This window comes from Terrapene carolina, unplaced genomic scaffold (genome assembly GCF_002925995.2).
Source record: "Terrapene carolina triunguis isolate 2854851 unplaced genomic scaffold, T_m_triunguis-2.0 Scaffold30318, whole genome shotgun sequence".
Taxonomy (NCBI): Eukaryota; Metazoa; Chordata; order Testudines; family Emydidae; genus Terrapene; species Terrapene triunguis.
In genome coordinates this window covers 76,945-104,354 of record NW_020694669.1, presented here as the reverse complement: position 1 = coordinate 104,354, position 27,410 = coordinate 76,945, and the positions used below count along the sequence as shown (strand labels likewise).

The 27,410-nt window shown below is 47.0% G+C and overlaps 1 protein-coding gene across 1 annotated transcript in view; it reads right to left on the bottom strand.

Moving 5' to 3' along the window:
• LOC112125669 (butyrophilin subfamily 1 member A1-like) overlaps positions 1 to 27,410 on the bottom strand; it is a 69,408-nt gene that overhangs the window by 31,592 nt on the left and 10,406 nt on the right. Inside the window, exon 2 of the mRNA XM_026662785.1 lies at positions 20,011 to 20,358. Coding sequence (XP_026518570.1) covers positions 20,011 to 20,358 — 348 coding nt within the window. The remainder of the gene's footprint in view (positions 1 to 20,010; positions 20,359 to 27,410) is intronic.

Below are 27,410 nucleotides of genomic sequence, written 5' to 3'. Positions count from 1 at the left end.
GCGGGGGGCGGGGCCGGGGCCCCGTGGAGTGTCCTCTTTTGGGACACTCCACATATGGTAACCCTAGTCAGTTTGGAACTGCAATGAGGTAATGTTCACCTGACTCTGAAAGGGGGGGGAGGGGGCAAAGCCAAGAGGGAAGAAAGGACATAATAAAAGGAGGAGACATTTGTCATGCTCCTCCTCTCTCTTCCATCTACATCTACAGCAGGGGTGGGCAAACTTTTTGGCCCCAGTGCCACACCCGGGTGGGGAAATTGCATGCAGGGCCATGAATGTAGGGCTGGGGCAGGAGGTAGAGGGGTGTTGGAAGGAGTGTGAGGTGTGGGAGGGGATGCGGTGTGCAGGAAGGGGCTCAGAGCAGGGGGTTGGAGTGCAGGGGGGTGCACAGTGCGGGAGGGGGCTCAGGGCAGGGGATTGGGGGGTAGGGAGGGGTGCAGGAGGGGGCTCAGGACTGGGGGTTGGGAGCTCAGGGCAGGGTGTTGGGGGTCAGGGAGGGGTGCAAGGTGCAGCAGGAGGCTCAGGGCTGGGGGTTGGGGTGTAGGAGGGAGTGTGGAGTACGGGATGGGGGTCAGGGCAGGAGGTTGGGGTGCGGCAGGGGGGCTCAAGGTAGGGGATTAGGGGGATCAGGGCAGGCAGTTGGGGTGCAGGAGGGTTTTGCGGTGCGGGCTCCGGCCCAGCGCCACTTACCTTGAGCAGCTCCAGGGTGGCAGCAGCGCGCAGCAAGGCTAAGGCAGGCTCCCTGCCTGCCCTGGCCCCATACTACTCCCGGAAGCGGCCCCTGGGGGAGAAGGGAGTGCAGAGGGCTCCGTGCACTGCCCTCACCTGCGGGTACCTCCCTGAAGCTCCCATTGGCTGCAGTTCCCTGTTCACAGCCAATTGGAACTGCAGGGGGCGGTGCCTGCAGGTGAGGGCAGAGCACGGAGACCTCTGCCACCACCCCCTCCCGGTCCCCCCCAGGGATGTGGTGCTGGCCACTTCCGAGAGTGGCACGGGGCCAGAACAGGTAGGAAGCCTGCCTTAGCCCCGATGCGCCACAGGGCTGGCAATCCCGCGGGCCAGATCCAAAGCCCTGATGGGCTGAATCTGGCCTGCGGGCCATAGTTTGCCCACCCCTGATCTACAGGCACCACGGCAAGTGACTGAAGTGCTGATCAAAGGGGAGAGCCTGGCTGAAGAGCAACCAGCCAGCCTGTGGTGAGAAGCATCTAAGTTTGTAAGGGCATTGAAAGTGTTAAGAGCAGCTTAGAATGCGTTTTGCTTTTATTTCATTTGACCAAATCTGACTTGTTGTGCTTTGACTTATAATCACTTAAAATCTATCTTTGTAGTTAATAAATTTGTTTGTTTGTTCCACCTGAAGCAGTGCATTTGATTGAAGTGTGTCAGTGTCTCCCCTTGGGATAACAAGCCTGGTACACCTCTACCTCGATACAACACGACCCGATATAATACAAATTCTGATAGAACGCGGTAAAGCAGTGCTCCGGGGGGGCGGGGACGCACACTCCAGTGGATCAAAGCAAGTTTGATATAACGCGGTTTCACCTATAACGCGATAAGATTTTTTGGCTCCTGAGGACAGCGTTATATCGAGGTAGAGGTGTACATATCAATTTCTTTGTTAAATTGATGAACTCATATAAGCTTGCATCGTCCAGGGGGCATAACTAGACACTGCAAGATGGAGGTTCCTAGAGTTGTGTCTGGGACTGGAGATATTGGCTAGTGTCATTCAGTTGCACAATCCAAGGAGCAGCTTACATGCCAGAGGCTGTGTGTGAACAGCCCAGGAGTGGGGGTTCTCACAACAGAGCATAGTAAGGCTGGCTCCCAGAGTCAAGGATTGGAGTGACCTAGCAGATCACTGGTCTAGGGGAACGTCACACAGATCTGAAACCCAAAGTAAGCAGTCAAACTAATAAAAATAAAACTCATAACTGGTGAGTTGCATGCCTCCTCCCCAACCACTTTTATCCTTACCTGATAGTATTGAGAATTGGAGGAGATGGGAATAATGGTTCCACATTTGTTCCTCAGAAGCAGATAAAAGGGAAGAGGACATAAAAATGGTCAGTGTATTGCACATAATGGGTGTGGAGGCTCTGGAAGTGTACAGCACATTCTTACAGCAGCCAACTGAAAATGCTCCCACTTTGGATGAGGTCTTCCCAATGGTGAGGAATTAATGTAAGCCTAAGAGTAGTGTTGTGTTTGAACTATACTAGTTCTGGCCTTACCCACACCTAGGAGAAGAACAAGTAGGTGACAGCGCTGAGGCAAAAGCAAGAAAGTGTGACTCTGGAAATACTGAAAATGACATGCTGAGAGAGAAAATTTTGTTCTGAGTCTCTGATAAAGGCTGACTAAAGGCTATTCAAAGAGATGATTTGGGCAGAAAGCAATAGACATTTGCAGAGCCTCCCAAGCCATAAACACGCAAATAGAGATAATGTCTGGGCCACGCACTGACAAATTTTTACAGGATCTTACACGAAAAAGAGTAGCATGGCCAGTCCTCAGCCACCTGACAGTCACAGCAGTGCAGACTCACCAACAGCTCACATTAAGAAACTGTGGTAAGACACAGCACCCAGAGGCTGCCCAGCCTTTGCACTGATGTCTGTGTCAGAAATATAGACAATTAAATCACTATTCTATGTGTACAGCAACAAACTTTCCCAAAAGACAAAGTCACATGTCTCTGGCTGAACAAGAATGTGAGCAATCTCTCCTCTAGATACAGTATCACAGGGTAATAAAAATCATACAGTGCATTCAAAACAACCTTGGTATTGTACACTGCATATGAGAAATGTGACTATAAAATAGTGGTTCCCAACCTTTTCTCTGCTGCGGCACACCTGGATACTGTAGTAGAAATAGAGATCCTGAAGCATGGGTCTCGTGCAAGGCCTGAGCCCTGAACCAAAGTCAGCTAACGTTATGCTCTGAGCAACAGTCAGGCCCTGCCAAAAGCAGATGCTTGCCTGCAAGTCAGTGTCCAGTACACAAACTCGGCACCGGTATTGCTAGCATTGCTAAAATACACTGAATATGTAAACACATTCCAGCAGGCCAGCTCAAGAACACCACAACCAAGCACACGATAAAATGGTTTGACAAGTCATGAATAGTGATATTTTGTCTGAAACATCAGGAGGAATGTACAAGGAGAGGTAACAAACATGTCATGAAACACATAAGGTGGTACATAAGTTATTTATCCCAGATTGTTTGTCTCAGTCTATGAATGTTGGGATACCTTGCCTTAACCCTTCGCCTGGCCTAGGGGGCAGTGGAAAGTCCCGCCACTGACTGAGCAGGTACCATTGTCACTGGCATACATATGTTAGTGTACCTGTAACCATTGAGCCGGGGCATTAGCACCATGCTTCGTAAGCAATAAACCTGGCCAGGTGCCTTTGCTACTAAATGGCTCTGTGGTTATTGGGCAGTTTGATAGAACCTGCTGTCCAGGCTATCTGGCCAGTGCCAGAGAGAACACACAAGCAGCCTATATCTGACAGATCCTTTCATTATTTTGAGGCACACCACAATATTGTCTCCAAATGAGCTCATCCTTTTATTGCCTCAGTTTAAGCTGTTTACCATCCTTGCCATTCACAGTCTGTACAATAAAGTTAATGATGTTAGAGTCTGACTCCAACACTAATTAAAATACAAGGGAAGGGTTTTTGTTCTCACATGTAGTTTTTCAAAAAATTCCACGGTTGGGAAACACTGCTGTAAAGTTCAAGGTTGACACTAGGGCTGAGGCCAATGTTTTATCAATTCACCTTTTGAAAAAGAGACTAGGTTTCATCCAGCTAGAGCAGCGTGAGGTTGTATTTATAGCATATGGTGGTTCCAGAACGGACTCTGAAGATATCACCCTAACAGCAGCCCTGGCCAAGGATACGGTCAGTCTTCAGTTCTTCATCACTGAGACATCTACACCACCACTGTGAGGCATAGAAGCTTGCACAAAGCTCAACCTAATATGCAGAACAGGTATGCTGCACACCAACACACCCAGCAAGAAAGAATTGATTGCACAATACCCAGAAGTCTTCAGGGGACTAGGAGAGTTCTATGAGAAGCATCACTTATCTAGGGGCCCATGAGTCATCCCTGTCATACGTGGTTGCAGAGATATCTCCTTTGCGGTGACAGACAGATTCAGAGGGCCTGATCCTTAGGGAAGGGTTGGAATGACTGTCACTAAGAGCCTTTGCATAAATGGAGCGGTGACCTTTGGTAAGCATATTAGCATGCATAAAAGTTTTTATTGTTGTTAATATGTTTTTTCTGTAATGCTTTTACCTTAGTGTGATGCATGGCTAGAAAGAGTTAAACATGCTGCAAAATAAATAACCCTCAAAAGACATGTGTCGAGATAATGTTTGTGTTTTTGTGTATTTACATATGTATGAGTACCACAATATAATGAACAGTCCCTGTCTATGCTGTTTTCTGATATCATTTAAATGAATTGTAAACACGGGATATCCCGGTATTCATTTCTCTTTGAAATGTACTGTGAATGGTGGAGGAAAAGGCAAATGGCCTTATGTTAATTCGTATAGCTAAGTACCAGTGATGGACCTCCTTCAAAGTCATCCTAATTACCTTTTGTTCCCCGAAGAAATCCCAACTTGTCAAAGAGGACATGAAATTGTATAAAGGATCCTTGAGCCCTGATTCTGTCATCTCAGATCTGCTTAGACTTCATCAGGGGAAGTTTGAGTCGCAAGATTGAGGTCCCAGTTATGCTGATATGCCCTGAATATGAGATTTGGACATTGGACTATGACCTATGAACTGAATTCTAAAGGAACTCTGCAACTACAAAGCTCACCATCTCTGCTATGAATCTGCACCTCAATGAACTGAAGTCATGTCTGTATGTATATTGATCTTTTAACCATACTCTCTCTCTCTCTCTCTCTCGTTTTTTAAATAAATTTGTTTAGTTAATAAGAATTGGCTATAGCGTATATTTGGGTAAGATCTGAAACATTCATTAACCTGGGAGGTAATGTGTCCGATCCTTTGGGATTGGTAGAACCTTTTCTTTTATATGATGAAATAAGATTTACAGAAATTATCATATTTGACATGGGTACCTGGATGGAGGCTTGAGGCTGGGTCACTTTAAGGGAACTGTGTTATTGACTTCTGAGTAACCAGTAAGGTAATAAAGAAGCTGTTTTATGCTGGCTTGGTAAATCTAAGTATTGAAATATCCACCAGCTTTATGGGGACTGTCTGCCCCATTCTTTGCAGTTCACCCTAATTGAGTGACCACAGTTAGCTCCTCACTAGGACCCCGGTCACACTTAGTTAATAAACTAGGCTTGCATAGGAAGTGCTGTGTGGTAGCTTATAACTGTAGCAATTACACTGGGTACCATCACTAAGGGGAGAAGTGAAGCAGGCCTGCTTCAGCAGACTGTCTTTTGCTGAGAAATACACTGTGAAGGCAGACAACTGTTCAGCCTGGAAATACCCTGGTCAGGAAGGAGAGAGACACAGGTTTCAATTCAAGAAAGGCAATGGCTGGGGAACCGGAAACTTGATTGTGAGTGCCCTTGCGTGACCACTAAGGGGAAATACAGGTGCAGTTGCCCTGAACTGTGACAAGGTTGAGGTACAGTTTGATCATTAGCCAATGGAGTTGGTATTCTCCAAACCCCTTGGAAAAGGAGCTGCAAATCTATACCATGTGCTACTTCAATTACAGAATTATGATCTAAAAGTCACACATACATCTTGTAAAGAAATGTTAACTCCAGCCAGACTGTCAAGTGCTGCAGTGGAATGTACTACAGACCCAAATGATGAAATCACTGATGAAAAGGTCATCTATGCAGTTGAGGCCACCAGATTTGTTAAACAAATGGAAGGAGGACACACAGGAAGACCCTGTAATGCAAGCCTTACACAATACAGTACATGAAGGCTGGCCACACAGAAGAAAAGTGAATGACAAAGTGCAGCTATACTGGGCTGTGCAAAGCACTATTTCATTACAATAAGATTTATTAATGGCTGGTGACAAGATCGTTATTGCTAACAATACAAGGCAGGAAATGCTTGCATGAGTCTCACCAAGGCATTCAGAGAGCTAAAGCAAGATCAAGGCAGATAATGTACTGGCCTGGTACATCCCAATACATAGAATAACTTGTACAAGGATGCAGGGTGTGTCAGGAATGTAGGTGAGTAACCAGAAAGAACCACTATGGTCTTATAAGATTCCTGATATCCCATGTCAAAAGATATCTGCAAACATTTTTTTACTTTGGCAAACACTCATATCTACTCCTAGAGGGCTACTTTTCCAAATTTCTAGAAGTTTTGCATTGGTCAGACAAATCAGCACATTCCGTTATTGCTAAACTGACAGCTGTATTTGCAAGACATGGAATCCCAAAAAAGTTGGCAATTGACCACATTCTGTTTCCAAGCATAGAAATGCGTAACTTGGAGAGATCTTGGGGTGTGAAATACACTCACTCAGTCCTAGATAGCAACAATCTAATGGAATGACCAAGAGAACCATTCAGATGATAAAAATCAATGATTCACAAAATGGCTGCTTTGGGTAGAGATTCCTACTTAGTTTTTCTGAAGTGTGAAACACCCCACTGAGAGGTATGGAATACTGTCTCACAAGGTTGCTGAAGGGAAAGATGTTAAGAACAACTCTTCTATCTTCATATACATTGTTACAACCCAAAATACTGCAGAGGGCTCACACCAGATTAAAACAGCTACAAGAATGACAGAAGAAATACTATGACTGGACAGCTAAGCCACTATCTGTGTTCCATCATTGAGATCCACATGCATGGAAACAACACAAGGTTGGCAACCAGCATGGGAAATAACTACAGGAGCCATAGTCATATCACATTGAAACACCTACAGGAGAAAGGGACAGATGTTTTTAAGGCCCGGCTTGACAAAGTCCTGGCTGGGATGATTTAGTTGGAGATTGGTCCTGCTTTGAGCAGGGGGTTGGACTAGATGACCTCCTGAGGTCTCGTCTAACCCTAATCTTCTATGATTCTATGTAATAGAAGGCACCTAAGACTTGACCGTACAATGCCAACAACAAATATGCAACAGATACCTAAATCAGAAGAATCAATGAGCAGCATGCGGATCAGAATTGACACCACATCTTCTGACACACAGATTGCATCAGAACCATCAAAAAATAAATTCACAAGAAACGGATTGCAGGTGCTCACACCAGCATGATACCAGGACTTGTAAATTGTCTACAGAGACAACAGAAGCAGACTGAGCTAATGGTAAAGATTGAGTGCCAGCAGATTAAGTGTTAACAATCTCAGACCCACGCAGGTGAAGTTGACCTAGCTACTGTTGCTTGGGAAGGTGGATTACCTACAGCAATGGAAAAACCCTTCCATCGCTTTAGTCTGTGTCTGCACTATGGGGTTACAGTGGCGTAGCTAGAGTGCCATGGCTGTGCCACTGTAGCCCCCATAGTGTAGGAAAGCTGTAAGTCACATTCTGTCAGCCTTGTTGTGAAAAGGCACCATGAGCTGCTTGGCAGCTCTGCCTGGGAGGCTCATGGTGTATTTATTACCTCACTAAATATTATCTCACTCTGTGTTGAGCAGTGGAAGCGGAGACCAAAAGGGTGAAATCCAATAAGCTTTATTAAGACAACAATCAATCAACTTCAGAAACTGTTGCTGCAGCAGCCCCTGGCCCCAACATGACATGCACACACTGTGACATTCTATACCTTGCGGGAGCGTGCTGTAATCCCCTTATTCCTCCTTTGATCATATAATTGTGATCTTACATATAAAGCATGCCTTGTAAGGTATCAGGGGAACTGTTATGATCTGCTGAAAGTCATTTCTCTATCCATATATGTATATCATCAATGCATATGAAGTTATGAGAATTGTGTAGTATGGTTGTCACTAAAACATGCTGTAAATTAGGGGAATCAGCCAGTATTAACTCCCCAGAGGCAACAGCAAGGAAAGCAACCCAACACCTGGGCGGGGTGTCAAACAACCTATCAATCGCTATTGTCCAGCAAGGGAGTTACAATGCAATGACTCACCTGCATGAGGCCACACCAGGGGGAATTAGCCTGCAAAGTCAGGGAGTCCAACAAGCAGATTATATTTTTCTTTTTTTCTTTTCTAGCTTTATGGCAATGGAATAGTTCGGCTAGAGTAGGGCAGTCTGTGCATGAGGTTGAGGTCAGGCACCGAAACCCTAGAGAAACCGATCTTCCCAAAGTGGCATGCCTCGGAGAAGACAGACCCAGATCAAGCCCAGACATCCAGCTCCATGACAGAAATGCAGGGAGGGGATGGGGGACCGGAGACTTTCCAGGGAGGAAGGATCAGCCCTCCCCAGTCTGAGATCCCGGTGTCAAGCTGGAGGAATGCCCTTAACCCAGACCGAGTTGATTGCGGAAGACAGGAATTTCTTCCTAGAGATGAAATGCTTGGAAGCAGAGGCAGAAGAGAGGAGAAGCGCTTGGAAATGAAGCGCTTGGAGGCGGAAGCAGAGGCAAAGCGCTTGAAAATGGAGCTGAAGCACTTAGAGCTGGAAAAGGCTAAGCTGAACCAACCAGGTAACCTTAACAGTCCTTCTCCAGGTACTGCTCCCCATTCTAAGAAATTCCCCACATACAAGGTAGGCGTTGATACAGAGCCCTTCTTAGAAAATTTTGAAAGGGCCTGCCTTATGTACAACACCCCGACAGACCAGTATATGGTGGAGCTGAGGCCGCAACTCAGTGGACCCTTAGCAGAGGTGGCAGCTGAAATGCCTAAAGAACACATGAACGAGTATGAACTTTTTAAACAAAAGGCCAGAATTAGAATGGGACTAACACCCAAGCATGCCTGTCGGCGGTTCAGAGCCCTAAAGTGGAAACCAGACATGGCATTTTCCCGACACGCCTACCACATTGGAAAAAAAAATGGGATGCCTGGATATCAGGAGCAAGTATTAAATCTCTGGAAGATCCGTCTCTCCTAAAACAAATGGAGCAGTTCTTAGAGAGTGTTCCTGAGGAAACAGAAAGGTACATCCTAGATGGGAAGCCAAAAACTGTAATCAAGGCGGGGGAGATCGGAAACAAATGTGTGGAGGTGGCGGAGAAGAAGAAAGCTAGTAGCAGTTGGAGTGGATACCAGAAGGGGCAACCCGAGACAACACCCCACCATCGAGGTCAGCCCAACACAGGTCCCTCCACACAGCCAGGGAAACCCCAGATGCCCCACCTCGTCCCATCACCCCACTCTCCAACCACCCACCTCGCCCCAGCCCACAGTCAGCTGGGAGATGCTTTAAATGTAATGAGCTGGGGCATGTGAAGGCCAGCTGTCCCAAGAGCACCAACCGACTGCAACTCATCACCCTGCAGTCCCACTGAGAGCCTTCAGGCCAGTGGCGTAGCCAGGTTCCAACATCTGGGGAAGCGAACACAAAAAAAGGCGCCACCCGCCGCCATATCAAATTACTAGTTACATACTTTTAAATTTGTTATACATATTTATTTTGTACTTAAAATAAAAACACAAGAATGATATTGTTTTATAAGTATGTGTGTTATTTTGCATTTAAAATATAAAAAAAGTTTTACAGTATTGTATATACAATCAAAACATAAAAAAACACGTGTTATCTACTTATTTTATATTTCAAAGATAAGATCAAAACAATATGATAATCTATGAAGCACTACAACCGCCTCTTTCGTCTAAACTTCATTCTCGCAAAGTTATCTATTACTTTATTATAATCTACTTCAGTAGCCAATTGTCTTTCAATGGAGAGCAAAGCTAACCCAGACAATCTATCTTGTAGCAACTTGTAGCAAGAAGAAAAAGATTCCTGAACTTGTGTGTGGCAAAGGGAAGGAGAATGCTTCTAACCTTTTATCTAGTGAATCTACGGGTTTGCCTGAAAGGGGATTGTGTAGGAATCCGCCTGATGGGCCAAAGGTGATCCTGGACGTAAGACAGACCCAGAAAAAGTCTGTTGCTGCTCAGGAAAGTGTTCCTTTAGAGCAAGCCCTAGGTAAAGAGGGTAAGGGAAGAATTTCTGTGAAGGGTGAATTGTTGCTTAGAGAAGCTCCTAAGGGAAGGAATCCTCATGGTGATCTGTACAAGCCGTTTGCTGCAACTGAAGGGTGTGAAAGTAATTTAATCAGGGAAGTTTCAGTTCCTAACAGCCAGAAATTTTCTGTTGTGAATGGATCCACTGACTTTCCTTTTGAAAGATCCAGTGTGGGTAGCTTTAAGAAGGTCTCAGATGGAGTAAAAGCTGTTAAGAAAGTTGAGCAGCCCTATAACCAAGTGGCTGTGTGTGGCCAGCTTGTTGGGAAGACAATGGTGTTGGAACAGGAATGTCTCCATGCTAATTCTTTAAATGAGCAGTCTGTGCTTCAGGGTCTGAGGACAGATTTGGTTACTGGGGTTTCAAAGCAGAACAGTTTTATGGCCGAATGCTTGAGGATGCAGGGGAGAGCAAGCAAACTTTCACCCACAGACTCTTTGAATTTGTGTGGTATCTCTTTAACACAGAGTCCAGCCTTAGGGTATGTCTTCACTACCCGCCGATCCGGCGGGTAGCAATCGGTCTATCGGGGATCGACTTACCGTGTCTCGTGAGGACGCGGTAAAATTGATCCCTGATCGCTCTGCCGTCGACTCCGGAAATCCACCTCGGCAAGAGGCGGCAGCGGAGTCAGCGGCAGCGCGGCAGCGGTCGGCTTTCCCCCGTCCTCACCGCGAGGTAAGCCGACCTAAAATACGCAACTTCAGCTACGGTATTCACGTAGCTGAAGTTGCGTATCTTAGGTCGGACCCCCGCTGTAGTGTAGACCTAGCCTTAGAAATGATAGCAGTTAAGGATATGAAAACCGGTGGACTGGCTCCTGTCTATGGTAATGCAAATTACTTGTCTGGCTGGGAGAGGAAGGACTTGTTAATAGCTGTTAGCCCAGAGAGCCCACCCCATCAGCCAGTGAATTCTGTTAAGCAAGAGAAATCAGGGTTTGATCCTGCAGGACAAGGAGGAAAGAGAAAACTGAATTTTGCAAAGGGAAGCCACAGGTTACCCCTAAAATGCCCAAACTACAATGGTATTGAGCCAAAGGTGTGGCACGACAAACATGATTGTAAATGGACACTTGCAATGAATTTGTTATTGCTAATGGTAATTTTTGTAGCAAATGTGTTGCTATTACCACAAACTGTAAAAATGTACCATGTGCCTAATCTTTTGAAAAATCCCTTGAACATGTTAAAAGGAATACATAAGAACACACTTTATGTTAAAAGGCCTTGTTATACTGGTGTTTCACAGTTAATGCCTATAAACAGTATTGGAACTTTTCACAGGGGAAAAGACATTCCAGACCTAATGTGCTGTATGAAAAGGGAAACTGAGGCACGCCTCCATATTGCTTTCATGGCTAAATGCCAAGATTCCTGTACTATGAACAACATTAATATCTACATTAATTTGATGTTAACTGGGTTCCAAACATTTGCCAGAGCTTGTACGGATAAAGTAGCTGTTTTCTTTAGCTCTTGGGAAGATCACATGAGTCATACAGGAATCCTGCTGCAAGACCAGATCCAATCCAAGCCTGAACCAAGAACTTTGCCATTGCTGTATGTAATTGATTCCATTTAACTGATTCTAACTCATCTATATCTTTTTCCTTTTATGAATAAACCTTTAGATTCTAAAGGATTGGCTACAGCGTGATTTGTGGGTAAGATCTGATTTGTATATTGACCTGGGTCTGGGGCTTGGTCCTTTGGGATCAGGAGAACCTTTTTTCTTTTACTGGGGCATTGGTTTTCATAACCATTTGTCCCCATAACGAGTGGCACTGGTGGTGATACTGGGAAACTGGAGTGTCTAAGGGAATTGCTTGTGTGACTTGTGGTTAGCCAGTGGGGTGAGACCAACGTCTTAACTGTCTGGCTGGTTTGGTTTGCCTTAAAGGTGGAAAAACCCCAGCCTTGGGCTGTAACTGCCCTGTTTTAGCAATTTGTCCTGAATTGGCACTCTCAGTTGGGTCCCGCCAGAACCGCATCGTCACAACCCCCCCTTAATGCAATCCCAATGCTGCCTCCCCAAGGGACCTGAGCCCCCAGGATCCCATTGAAAAGGGCTGGGGGGGGGGCTGGTTTGCTTTCTGAAAGGCAAATTCTGCACGAAAAAAGCAAGTCCCACTGATGTGTCATTGAATGAAGGAGAAGCCCGGAGCTCTAGCTCCGCACTTGGGCACACCTGGAGTGTCAGTGATCAGGCTTGCTGGCCTGGCCCCCAGCCCCCATGCTCAGCTCATGCTGCCTTGCACTCCTCAGGCTGGGGCCACCACCCAGACGGAGGCAGGGGCAGCGCAGCATCTCGCTGTGAGGGGGCCATTGCTCACACGCCCCCAGTGGGACAGCCCCTCTCATCTCTCCTGAAAAGCTCCTGGAAAGCTAGGTGAGGTAATATGGGGTGGGGAGGGGTAAATATATATCAAGGTGGGTGAGGTAAAATATTTTTTATTGGACCAGCTTCTGTTGGTGAGAGAGACAAGCTTTGGAGCTTTCACAAAGTTCTTTCTTCTTCCTGAAGAAGAGTTCTGTGAAAGCTCAAAAGCTTGTCTCTCTCTCACCAACAAAAGTTGCTCCAATAAAAGATATTACCTCACCCACCTTGTGGCTCCAATTTCCTGGGAACAACAGGGCTACACTACACCAACACAGCATACAAAAATGCAAGATTCACATGAACAGCACAGAGTGACCATCACAACAGGACACTATTTTCACGATTCATCTTAGCATAATGTCATCATCACACCAAGGAAGTAGCACCAGCACAATGAGATAAATATAGCCACATGTGCATGCCAAAAATTCTCAGTACAAGCACACTGGGATCCACACAGCAGGATAGTAGTGTCAGTTTAGCTCTCAGTCTCTGAGTCCATCCCCACTAAACTGAGTCCAACAGTTCAGCTAAACACAAGGGCACCTGCAAATAGCTGTACTAACAGCAGGATCTACACTGGCCCAATAGGAGGAGTTGCAGGGCACTAATTCCCAGTCCCAGTGCAAGGCAATATGGGATCCAGGCAGCAGGTCCTTAGAACCAGAATTTGTAATTTCATCCCACTCTCCTGTGAGTAGGATGAAATTAAAGAAGTTACAAAAGGAAACTCCCAAGAAACAAGGCACTTGACCAAATGGCTGGGTGGATGTTAAACAACCATCACCAGCCATTGTGTACAGCAAGTGAATGACAATTAGTAATTTAATGACCACCATCACCAGAGAATTACTCAATCCTGGGACTCAGCAATACCCCCCTCCCCACCCCGCAACATGATCACAAGACAAGCCCTTCCCTTAGGAGACAATTCAGGTTTCCCCTGATAGGAGAGGGAAAATCAGGCTCTCTCTCCCTGCCCCCCCAACATGGTGCCTGGACTTGTGTTTGCCAGAGCACATGGACTACTAAACACATATAATGTTTTCACCCCTCAGCTCACGGAGAGCACAGCAGATGGTTCCAGCCGTCCCTTGGGAGACAATTCCATCCACACCCCCAAGGCAGAGATTGTAGCTATGAAGATTTCCCTGACAGTTTTCCTCTCCTACCCCATCCCTTCCCCACTGCCTCTTTCCTTCCACCCCTCACCCCCTAAGAGGTAGTCACCCAGCTGCCAGGGAGGGGGAACCAAGCACACTACATGGCCACTGTCTCTGAGAGGCAGGCATCTCTGCCTGGGCAGGGAGGGCAAGCAGGGACACCACACCCCACAGGAGACACGCCTCATGCCTGTCCTGGTCCAGCTGCCCAGCAGGGGCTGGTACTCTCAGTCTCTCTGCTGCGGGGGTGCAGGGGATGTTTTTGGAGATGCCTCTGGCTGAGCCCCCTGCCCCCCACCATGCAGACAGCCATCCCACCAGCAGCCAGGTGCTGGCTCTCACAGACACCTGGGGGGTTTCCAGTCCCCCCCACCCTCACCACAAGAAAGACCCCCTTTGAAATACACTTACCAGCTGCTGCTACTGGCTGCCTTTAGTTGGGTGAGAGGTTAGGAGCTGCTGCTGCAGAGCCAGAGAAAGCACGTCTGCCACAGTGCCACAAGGAGCAGGTAGGAGAAGGAGGTGGGGCTGCACCTCACTGGTGGGGTCTCCCAGCTCAACCCCTGCTCCAGGAGCAGTTCCCCTCGCTGATTGGCTGGTGGCCAAAAACCAGCTAAACAGCACTCCCCTAGCTACCCTACTGCCCCCACCCTTGCTGAACAGCTGATGGCTCATGGACCCCCAAGGGCCCCATAAACAGTTGACTGGTGGGTGGGGTGGGTGTCCCTGCCCCCTATGCGGGGGGCATGCCCCAACCAACCCCCTTCTTCCCCAAGGCCCCAGCCTCTCCTCCTCCCCAGGATCCCAGCTTGCTGGAGCTTAGTTCTTTCCCCCTCCCTGCCTCCCCGATTAGCAGTCTGTCTCCCTCCTGCTGGGAGACAGCCAGCATGGCAGGGAGGGGGCAGGGTATGCAATGCAGCATGCTGGGGGAAGCCGGCAAAGCCTGCCTGCAGGAGCCCACCTTGCTGGAGCTCAGTACTTAATCATCCCCTACCTGGGCAATCAGCTTCTCCCTCCTGCTGGGAGACACAGCTGATCGGCCGGGTTATGCTAAGCGCCTCTCCTCCGGCTCCTCCCACTGAGCCCGGCTTGCCGGAGCTCAGTTCACCCTCCCCTCCCTGACGGGCGATCAGCTGTGTCTCCCTCCTGCTGGGAGACAGAGCTGATGGGCGTGGCGGTGAGAGGGGACGGGGTATGCAGCAGCACGCTGGGGGAAGCCGGGCTTCAGAGCAGCACCGCTGGCGCCATGGTAACCCCGCCTAACTAAGGCACGGGCTTTTGAAAAATTTGCTGAGGGGAAGCAGCTGCTTCCCCTGCACCCCTCCAGCTACGCTACTGCTTCAGGCCCAGATGCCTCGCAAATACCCCCAGAGCAAAGGGAAACTGTGAGTGTGGGCGGGAGGAAGATTACTGCGTGAAGAGACACTGGCGCACAAGTGTCAGCGATCCACCAATCCCTGGTGGACCCCAAATTCATCGACCCAGAGGCCCAAGTGACGGTGCAACCCTTTAAGGCCAACTCTTTTAACTTGCCTACAGCCAAGTTGCCTGTCCAGTACAAGGTTACCTGTCCAGTAATATGGACTTTTGCAGTCTATGATGATTATCCCATTCCCATGCTGCTGGGAGAAGACTTAGCCAACCATGTAGTCTAACAAAAAGGGTGCGGATGGTCACCCGCAGCCAGGCTAAACAGGCCTCCAGACCTAACTCCATTCCTGAGCCTCCTACAGGAACCCAGCCAGAGGTGGTGGAACCAAGCCCCAAACCAGAGTCTATAGCAGCAGTTGTAGATCCAGTTCCTGGAACCCAGCCAGAACCAGCCCAAGGATGGGAACTGATGGAGCAGTCAGCACTAGAGCCCGTGCTTGGAACCCCACCAGAGTCAGGGGAGCCAGCACCAAAGGGCACCACAGAGCCTGCACCTGCAGCAGCAGCTAAACCGGCACAAGAGGCTCAACCGGAGCCTGAAATACCACCTAGTGCACCAGCAGAGAGCGGTTCACAGTTAACGGAAACAACATCACCTGCATTGCTTCCAGCGGGACCAAGCCCAAGTCCCCAACCCAGCAAGGAACTAATGTCTCCAGCATCAAGGGAGCAGTTCCAGGCAGAGCAGGAAGCAGATGAGAGACTCAAGGGAGCTTGGACGGCAGCACAGAGCAACCCACCGCGTCTCAGCTCTTCTAACAGGTCCAAGTTTGTTATAGAAGGAGGACTCTTATACAAAGAGACTCTTTCTGGTGGGCACAAGGAGGACTGGCATCCTCAGAGACAGTTGGTAGTTCCAACTAAGTATAGGGGAAAGCTCTTGAGCTTAGCCCATGATCACCCTAGTGGCTATGCTGGGGTGAACAGGACCAAGGACCGTTTGGGGAAGTCATTCCACTGGGAGGAAATGGGCAAGGACATTTCTACCTATGTCTGGTCTTGTGAGTTGTGCCAGAGGGTGGGAAAGTCCCAAGACCAGGTCAAGGCCCCTCTCTAGCCGCTCCCCATAATTGAGGTTCCATTTAAGTGAGTAGCTGAGGATATTCTGGGTCCTTTCCCTAAGAAGACACCCAGAGGAAAGCTGTACATACTGACTTTCATGGATTTTGCCACCCGATGGCCAGAAGCAGTAGCTCTAAGCAACACCAGGGCTAAAAGTGTAAGCCAGGCATTGGCAGACATTTTTGCCAGGGTAGGTTGGCCCTCCGACATCCTTACAGATTCGGGAACTAACTTCCTGGCAGGGACCATGAAACATCTTTGGGAAGCTCATGGGGTGAACCACTTGGTTGCCACACCTTACCACCATCAAACGAATGGCCTAGTGGAGAAGTTTAATGGGACTTTGGGGGCAATGATACATAAATTTGTGAACGAACACTCCAATTATTAGGACCTAGTGTTGCAGCAGTTGCTCTTTGCCTACAGGGCTGTACCATATCCCAATTTGGGATTTTCACCCTTTGAACTCGTTTATGGTCATGAAGTTAAGGGGCCATTACAGTTAGTGAAGCAGCAATGGGAGGAGGTTACATCTTCTCCAGGAACTAACATTTTGGACTTTGTAACCAAGCTGCAAAACACCCTCAAAGACTCTCTAGCCTTTGCTCGAGAAAACCTACAACATGCTCAACAAGAGCAAAAGGCCTGGTATGATAAACATGCCAGAGAGTGTTCCTTCAAAGTAGGTGACCAAGTCATGGTACTGAAAGCGCTCCAGGCCAATAAAATGGAAGTATTGTGGGAGGGTCCATTTATGGTCCGAGAACATCTGGGAACTGTTAATTACATCATAGCGTTCCCAGACCCTACCCTAAAACCTAAAGTATACCATGTTAATTCTCTAAAGCCCTTTTATTCCCGAGAAATCAAGGTTCTCCAGTTTACAGCCCAGGAGAGAGACAACGCTGAGTGGCCTGAAGGAGTATACTATGAAGAAAAAAGCAACGGTGGCGTGAAAGAGGTGAGTCTTTCCATGACCCTTGGGCGTAAGCAGCGACAGAAAATTCAGGAGCTGTGTACCAGCTTCACGCCGATGTTTTCAGTGACCCCAGGATAGACAGAATGGGCGTACCACTCCATTGACACAGGTGATGCTCGCCCAATTAGAGCCCAACCCTACCAGATGGCTCCTCAAGCCAAAAGCGCAATAGAAAGGGAGATCAAGGACATGTTACAGATGGGTGTAATCCGCCCCTCTGAGAGTGCATGAGCTTCTCCAGTGGTTCTGGTTCCCAAACCAGATAGGGAAATCCGCTTTTGTGTGGACTACCATAAGCTAAATGCTGTAACTCGCCCAGAAAACTATCCAATGCCATGCACAGATGAGCTGTTGGAGAAACTGGGACGTGACCTGTTCATCTCCACCTTAGACTTAACTAAGGGGTACTGGTAAATGCTGCTAGATGATCCAGCCAAGGAAAGGTCAGCCTTCATCACCCATGTGGGGCTGTATGAATTTAATGCGCTCCCTTTTGGACTGCGAAATGCACCCACCACCTTCCAGAGACTGGTAGATAACCTTCTGGCTGAATTTGGGGAATTTGAAGTCACCTGGCTTGACGATGTGGCTATATTCTCAGATTCATGGGCAGAACACCTGGAACACCTCCAAGCTGTCTTCCAGCACATAAGGGAGGCAGGATTAACCGTTAAGGCCAAAAAGTGTCAAATAGACCTTAACAGGGTAATGTACCTTGGACACCAGGTGGGTCAAGGTACTATCAACCCCCTACAGGATAAGGTAAATGCTATCCAAAATTGGCCTGTCCCTAAGTCAAAAAAGTAGGTCCAAACCTTCCTGGGCTTGGCCGGGTATTACAGATGATTTGTACCACACTACAGCCAAATTTCCACCCCACTTACAGACCTGACCAGGAAAAAACAGCCAAATGCAGTTCAGTGGACTAAGAAGTGTCACAAAGCCTTTAACCAGCTTAAGGCAGCCCTTACGTCTGACCCTGTACTGAGGGCCACGGACTTCAACCAACCATTTGTCGTATCCACAGATACGTCCAAGCGTAGTGTAGGAATAGTGCCGTGACTCACCCCTGAGCACCCGTACCCCCCTCCCCAGCACCATGGTGCCCCCCCAGGCTGCGCCCCCCTCCCCAGAACCCGTGGCACTTCCCCGAGCTGAGCCCCCCTCCCCAGCACCCACGGCGCTTCTCCGGACTACATCCTCCCTCCCAACACCCGTGGTGCCCCCTGAGTCCCCTCCCAGTTTTAGTCAGAGGTATTTTTAGTAAAAGTCACGGACAAGTCACGGGCCCGTGAATTTTTGTTTACTGCCTGTGACCTGTCCATGACTTTTAATAAAAATACCCGTGACTAAAACATAGCCTTACTGATGGCTGATACCACTGAGCCTCGCTCCTCTTGTGATGCACTGCACCTGGATGAGCGGTGAGTATCAGCCATCCTACTCCTACACATGCCCTTAGAAGTTGTGCAGCAAGAAACTAGAGCTGATTTTAAAGTATTTTTATTCACCTTTTTATCTCCTCTTGCTGTTTTCTCAAAGATTAAAGATCTAATATATGGAGATATACCTATCTCATAGAACTGGAAGGGACCTTGAAAGGTCATTGAGTCCAGTCCCCTGCCTTCATTAGCAGGACCAAATACTGTCCCTGACAGTTTTTTACATATATATATATATATATAATTTTATATATTTTAATAGTCTTTAAAAAAGCTTTCATGGGTTCATTCACAGATTCATAGATTCCAAGGCCGGAAGGGACCACTGTGATCATCTGGTCTGACCTCCCGCATAACACAGGCCAGAGAACTGCCCCCAAAATGATTCTGAGAGCAGGTTTTTTAGAAAAAAACAGTCAATCTTGATTTTAAAATTGCAAGGGATGGAGAATCCACCACAAATCTTGGTAAATTGTTCCAATGGTTAATTACTCTTGTCATAGGTTTCACCCCCACTCTGGACTTTAGAGTACAGATATGGGGACCTGCATGTGAACCCCTAAACTGAATTACCAGCTTAGATCTGGTTTTGCTGCCACCACTCCCAAGTACTAACTCCCTTCCCTGGGTAGCCTTGAGAGACTTCTTCATCAATTTCCTGGTGAACACCGATCCAAACCCTTGGATCTTAACACAAGGAGAATTTAACCACCCCCCTCCTTTCCCCCACCTATTCCTGGTGAGTCAAGATCCAATCCCCATGGATCTTAACACAAGGAAAAATCAATCAGGTTCTTAAAAATAAGACTTTTAATTAAGGAAGGTAAAAGAAAACCCTCCCGGAGATAGCATACAAGCTGATCTCACAGACAACAGATTCAAAACACAGAGGATGTTCCCCTGGGCCAAAACTTAATTACACAAAAATTACCCAATTTGATTATTCCCTAATGCCCAAGACAAGTTACAAAGAAAATAAACATAAACCTATTCATTCCCTTCACTAATACTCACTATTTGATAAGAGGCTGATTTCTGGAGCTTTCCCACTCCGGTCAAAACTGAAAACTGACCCAGACAAAGGGAACTTCCCTCCTTCCTTTTGAAACATTTTGTCCCCCCATTGGTTCCTCTGGTCAGGTGTCAGCTAGGCTAGGTGAACTTCTTAACCCTTTACAGGTAAAAGAGGCATTAACCCTTAACTGTCTGTTTATGACAACTCTATTAAAAAATTATGCCTTATTTCCAGTCTGAATTTCTCTAGTTTCAACTTCCAGCCATTAGTGTGTATTACACCTTTCTCTGCTAGACAGATAGAAGGGAATTCTGGATACTGGTATGAAAATGAGACACATTAAGTTACACCTCAAAATAAATTCTTCTTCTTCTGGGAACTCAAATTAGCAGCCAAGTTACTGACCTGTCACCTTCAGTTCCAGAGTGGCTTCCCCAAAAAAGCTGGGTGATCGGAAGAAACAGATAAACTGTCCTTGGTCAGAGGGGGTGATGTTGCGTATATGCAGGGCAACTCTTCCATCCACAATACCGTCCTTCAGCAGCTCTGTTCTGTCCCGATATTTTGATATTTGCAGCTCAGTCTGATCTTTTCCATCCTGATACAGATGGACAAGTTCAGAGTCCTTGGATTGGAACCAGCGCACCTCCATCTCCTGAGCATTCATGCTGGGGGAGAGGTGACAGGGTAACAGGGCATCTTCCCCTGCAGAGACCGTGATGGGATGATCAGGTCCAATCACCTTGAAATTCACTGTTAAAGGAACCAAGACACACAGAAAGTTAGACCAGAGGGCAGGGCCGGCTTTAGGCCGATTCCACAGATTCCCCTGAATTGGGCCCCGCCCCTAAGAGGGCCCCGCGCAGATCGGGCAGTGTCCCTGCCTGAAGCAAAGCTCTGTGGCTCTCCCGGAAGCAGCAGCTGTTGCTGCTAGTCAACCAGAGACGCTGGCCGGCAGGGGCTGAGGCAGAGGCAGCAGCGGCTGTTGCGGTCAGGAGGGGGGAGGGGAGGAGAAGGCACATGTACTTTGCAGCCTTTCCCTCCCCTCTCCCCAGCACTCACCTGGAGGGGACACCTATGGGGCTTCCGGTCCGGTGGGAGACAGGAATCTCTGCAGTGGACCTCACTCACCTTAGCAGCTGCTGGGGCTTCGGTCGGTGACTGTTTGACCCCGTGATTCCCCATAGGTTTGTAATATTGGGTTGGCTTTGTGGTTTTTGGTGGTGTTGCTGTTTGAGGGTGAGTTTGTGCCTGCCTGTGTCTGTTTCAAAACTAAACTCAGGATCATGTAACCCAGGAAGAAAGCCCCGAGCCGGTACTTAGTGCTGTGAATTCCAGGTGAGAGAGAGAGAGGGAGGTTTGGAGGAGGAAATCAAATACATCAAGGGGGGAGAATGCGAAAGGTCTGCAACACGGCAGGCTGAGACTTTTATCTCTCCCTTCTCCCCTGAGAGAGGGGAAACTGAGGCACAGAGTGATCTGATTCCCCTCCCCAAATTATTTTGCAAAGGAGGGGGACGGGGGGCTCCTATCCAAACCAGTTCCCTTTCCATCAACTCTGCTTCCCCTGCTGCAAGACCACTGTAGGGGCTGAATATTTCCATTAAACTCTGGCTCCTTCATTTGCCCTGCAACAATAAAATAAACCGGCTTGGGAGGAGGGGGGAATATCCCCCCCCAAAAGCTGTGTGGACATTAAGATTTTTTGGGGGGGGCACAATAATATTCCGGATCAATCAAACACCCAGCTCAGCTTTCTAGCCATCCGGCAGCTCCAGGGCAGGGAAGGAAGGTACTCTTGGTGCAGAGTGGTCGCAAAACAGGGGTGAATTTAGCGGGGGGGGGGGTTCCGGTTGAAATCCCACCCGATGCAGCCACACAGAATCTCTGGCGGCGCTAGGAGAGGCCAGGAGTGGAAGCAGGTGGCCCGGGGTTGGGGGGACATTTGCCCTCAGTCCTGGGCTCTGGGATGGACTAGACTGGGTGGGTGGTGGGTTCAGTCTAGTCTTCCAGCCTGTTGCTCTCGCTGGGATTTGTGGTTTTCATCTGGCTCCACCGAAAAGATCAAACAAGCCCAGTAGAAAAGGGGGGTGAGAGAGGCGGGAAGGGGTTTGTAAGGGGTTAAAGTGACCCATCAATGAAAGAGTAAAACCAGAGTTTGACTGGGTTTCCCCCCAGCCACCACTCCTGCAAACACTGGGCAAGGGGCAGCCCCATCCCCCACCGAGGCTATGGTGAGGGGCAGCAGGGGAGGAAGGAAGCCACATGTGATGGCAGTCCCCTCCCCCCCAGCACCCCCTCTCCGGCCCCCAAACTCTGTCCCAGAGCCTGCACCCACCCCTCCGCACTCCCTCCCAGAGCCTGCACCCCTCCACCCATCCTGCACCCCACACCGTGCCCCAGCCCGGAGCCTGCACCCAAACTCTGTCCCACTCAGCCCTGGGCAAAGCTCTCCTTGGCTGGCTCCCAGCCCCTCTCCAAGGGTTGCAGCTGTCTGGAAGTGCCTGCCTTCCACACCTTCCTCATTCACACCTCATTCATTCAACAGGTCAATTGATTACAAAGTGGGGGGGAAGATCTTATTCTACTTCTAGCAAAAAGACATTTTTCTTTTACCTTAATTATACTACCTTAGGGGCCAGCTATAACATTACCAAGGTTCAATACAAAGTCATATAAAAGTTATACAAAAATGCATAATGCAGAGATTTATCTTCAACTGCACTGATTGACTGCTTTGTGCAGTAACATAGTGACCCTGGGTCTTTGAATGAGGCTTTATACTTGGGGGGGGGGGGAGAGGAGGGCACAATTTTATATTAATAAGGAAATATTTTATAAATTTTAATAAAATAAACATTATTGAAGAAAATCAGTTGTACAACTATCAAACCATGAATTATTTTCCTAATATGAAAGTGAAAATCAGCTAATTAATATATGACGCAATGTATGTAATATATAATTTTGTTATTATTTATATAGTCATGGAAAGTAAATAATACATGGAAGAAATGAAAGGGTTCTTTTTAAGTGGCTTTTTTTTTAGTCATCCCTGCTGGAGCCCCGTCGAAACTGTTCGAATTGGGCCCCGCACTTCCTAAAGCCGGCCCTGCCAGAGGGGAGGTGGATTGCTTTCATAGGTAATGCATGCTGATCTCTCACAACCGCCTAGACTGCAACTTGACCAGCTAAAACTGAGCTAATGGTGTCTCACTGTATGTGCACTGGAAAACGGGTCAAGTTAGGACAGGCTTAGCCAGCACGTGTTAGCTGACCCTGCACTAAACTCAGACACTTTTCCTAGTCAAGACCAATCCAGAGAGGATTAAAAAATGGGTGAGCTCTGTCTCTAAATTTTGTGAGCTGGCTAATGCCTGCAACCAGAACAATTAACCTGTGGAAAACTGTTTGCTAGACTGGAACCTGTAGTAGGAAGAGAGCTTGAGACATAAGCCCTTGTATCAGAGGCCTGGTATGAGGCAGGACCTGCTCACAGAATCTGGCGAGAACAGGGCTAATATTGCAAAAATACACATTCCTAAGAAGTGCTAAGATTGCAAGGGAGAACAAAAGTCAAGAGGAATTGCAGCCAGAAGGAACAGGATGAAGGCAGGAAAATCACACCAACACCAGGAAAAAGCAGGTCTATGTGATTGGGGACTCCCTAGGCCTGGTCTACACTACGACTTTAATTCGGATTTAGCTGCGTTAATCCGAATTAATCCTTAACCCGTCCACACAACGGAGCCAGTTACTTCGAATTAAAGGGCACTTAAAATCGATTTCTGTACTCCACCCCGACGAGCGGAGTAGCACCAAAATCGATTTTGTAAATTCGAATTAGGGGTAGTGTGGCCGCACACCACCGAATTAATGTGGTTAAAATTAATGGGGTAGTGTGGCCGCACACCACCGAATTAATGTGGTTAAAAACCGAATTAATGTGCTTAGTGTGGCCGCGCACAATCGAATTTATACAATCTGTTTCCCAAATTCGAATTATCTAAATTCGAATTAATCTCGTAGTGTAGACGTACCCTAACTAAGAAGAACAGACAGGCCTGAGTTGGGACGATGCTGAATTATTATGAAATTCTGTGATTGATATGAATAAATGTGGCAAGCATGAGTTTGATATGGCTTGGTGCGTCTGAATTTGCTAGAGGATTCTGGGAGCAGCATTCGCTTAGCATTATATAGATGGTGTGGAAAATGTACTGGAAGTGCTGAAATTGTACTTAAATAGTTAATAAAAGTTCTAGCTGCATTTATGTTTCAACATCAAACTTTGGAATATATCTGCCGGGGAAACCAGCTCACCAAAGTAAAGAAGACATAAAATCATGCAATCAGTGGGCTTGGTACAGGCTGACTCAGGGTCAAAATGACCCTTTTTTGGATGGCATCATGCTAAAAGCTTAAATGAATGATTGATGAGAGGGTAACAATTGATTGATCTGTGCCTATTTTGCAGTCCCTTCTAAAATATTAATTAGAGAAAACCACAGGGCATATTTCTGGGACATGTGACTCCTTTGAGAACAAGTTATAAATGCTAAGCTAAGTAAATTAGTTAAGTTAGTTCCCCGATTAACATTTGAAGAGGTTCATGACGCTGTGAGACAGAAGGCCACAGGGTAACCAAGATGCTGCTTTGAGGGACTTTTGTGGGACTTTTGAACCAGAGGGCCTCGGAGTAACCAAGACCCTGCTTCCAGGGGATATTTGACAGACCAAGTACCTGAGAGGGGAAAGAACGGAAGAAAAGAAGTCTCCATCTAGAATCGGTAGCTATACCTGCTTTGTTTGCTAATCAAGATACTGTGTAAGGCCAACACAGTTACTGAAGGTTTATGCTTGGGGAATTGAAGCTTATTAAGGAGATGTGCATTATGTAACCTTTACTGCTTGTATGATTCTTTCTCAAATAAATTACTATGCATTAAGGATATTGTTTTCTGAATTTCTACTGGTGCTGGTAACAATCTGCCCAGCTGTGGGCCATTAAAGATCCATTTCAACAGACTGTCACCAAAGCTGATCCAGAGAATAGAAGGGTGTGCTGTCTGCCAGGAGCTAAGATACAGTATGTGGATCTGAGGCTGAAGGGGATTCTAATGGGAGCAGGAAAGAATTCACTGATTGTCCTTCATATGGGAACAAATGACACAGCTAGATTCTCACTGGAACGTGTCAAAGGAGACTATGCCAAGCTGGGGAAGACGCTTAAAGAAATGGAGGCTCAGATGATCTTCAGTGAGATTCTGCCTGTCCCTAGAGGAGAAGAGGGAAGACAAGACAAGATTATGATGATCAAGATGCCTCAGGCAGTGGTGCTATAAGGAGGGCTTTGGGATATTTCATGGCTGAGAGACATTCACAGACAGAGGACTGTTCTCATTGGATGGACTCCACCTGAGTAGGGAGGAAAATAGACTGCTGGGGTGGAGGACGGCACAACTGATTAACAGAGCTTTAAACTAGGAACTTGGGGGTAGACAGCTGGGAGATGCACACGTAATCCCCACACTTTATCCTAATATTGACCAGGAAGAAAATCAAGAGAGAATACACCAATGGAGAAAGGAAGATCTGTAGGTAGGAGAATGGACAGTAAGAGGAAAGATAGTGCCAATACCAATGAAGCTAACAGTCAAGTAGGCAATACTGTAAGTAAAATAACTGTACTCAATCAGGTGAAGAATCTGAGTGAAGCCAAGCAGCAACAGTTAAGATGTTTGTACACCAATGCAAGGAGCCTGTGTAACAAAATAGAGGAACTAGAACTATCAGTGCAGGAAGTGAAACCAGATATTATAGGGATAACAGGAACATGATGGAATAGTAGTCATGACTGGAGTGCAGGTGCTGTTTGGGAAAGACAGAAATAAAGGCAAAGGTGGGTGAGTTGCATCATACATTAATGATGAGATTGTAAAGAAATTAGAAGTGACAGAATGGATAAAACAGAGTCTACTTCGGTCAAAAACACTTTGGGGAAGAAAACTACCAGAGGCTTCCCTGGGATAGTGCTTGGGGTATGCTACAGACCCCCACCATCTGATTTGGATATGGGTAGAGACCTTTTTAATGATTTTAATAAAGTCTCCTGTAATCACACAATTCCCAGTAGTATTATTTTAACTTCCCAGATATATATTGGAGGACAAGTGCTACTAATAATAGTAGGGCCCAGATTTTCCTGAATGTGATCGTTGACAGATTTCTTCACCAAATAGCCACCGAACCAAAAGAGCCGATGTCATTTTAGATTTGGCATTCATGAGCAGTGAGGACCTCTGAGAACAGCTAGTTGTAGGGGACAACCTTGGTTCAGGTGATCATGAGCTAATTCAATTTAAACTAAATGGAAGGATAAAAAATAAATCTGCAACTAAGGTCCTTGATTTCAAAAGGACAAACTTAAAAAATTAAGGGAAATAGTTAGGGAAGTGGACTGGACTGAGGAACTCAAGGATCTGAATGTGGAGGAGGCTTGGAATTACTTTAAGTCAAAGTTGAAGAAGCTATCTGAAGCCTGAATCCCAAGCAAGGAGAAAAATTTGTAGGGAAGGGTTACAGACCAAGCTGGATGAGCAAGCATCTCGAACAGGGTATTAAGAGAAAGCAGAAAGCCTAGAAGGAATGGAAGAGGGGATGAATCATTGTGACACTTTGTACTTCAAATTAGCACCCTGGAACCCCTATATTCACCACTGCCATGTGATTATGGTTTGTTTTGTACAAGTATGCCTTGTGAGGAATCATTTTAAAAGTCTGGATTTGCTAGTACATAAAATCCAACAACATATTAAGGTCCATCATTGGATGTGAAGTTATGAAGCATTGCTATATGTGTTACTGAAATATATTGTGAAGTTGGGAGATGCCCACTGCTGGCCTTTCAGTAGGGACAAAAGAGCATCCTGTCACTGGCCAGACAGGTTTTTAATGGCTCATCAACACCCAACCCACTATCCCAGAGAGTTCTCAGAGAAGGCAGCCTAACCCACGTCACAGCAAGGATCTTTCTAGCATAAAAGAGAGAGTGACATCATCATTTGACCTCTCTCCCCACCATCTCCATCTCAACTCCTGAAAGATCATCTGGAAGACAAAGACTTTGAACTAGGGAGATCGGTCCCAGGCTGGAAGGGTGTCCAGTCCATGTATTGAGAAACTCTGAGCTGCCTGTAACATCTGTAAGGGTGAGAGACTGCTTGATTCAAATCTTACTTAGTGTTTTAAAGTAACCAACTTTGAGTAACCAATTTTGATCTCTATGCCTGCTACTTATAATCACTTAAAATTTATCTTTCTGTAGTTAATAAATCTGTTTTATACTTTACCTAAAACAGTATGTTTTTGGATGAAGTGCTTTGGAAATCTCAACTCAGACTATAAAGGCTGGTGCATGTCCACTTTCCTACGAGGAAGTGGGAAACTTATTAATGAGCTTGCACTGCCCAAGGGAGCCTTAAGCAGTGTAAGACGGTATATTTCTGGGGTGAAAGGCTAGGGGGCTGAGGTGATTGACTGGTGCCTCTCTCTGTATGATTCATGAGTAGCTCAGGGAGCATTCATGTAATACAGCTGGGTGTGGGGCTTCACATGCTGATAGCTGAGGCCTGGTCTACACTACGAGTTTAGGTCGACTTTAGCCGCGTTAAATCGACTTAAGCCTGGACACGTTTACACTACGAAGCCCTTTCTTTCGGCCCTTTAAACCGGTTTCCTAACACCACCTCGACAAGTGGATTAGCGATAAAATCGGCCTTAGGGGGTCGGAATTGGGTTAGTGT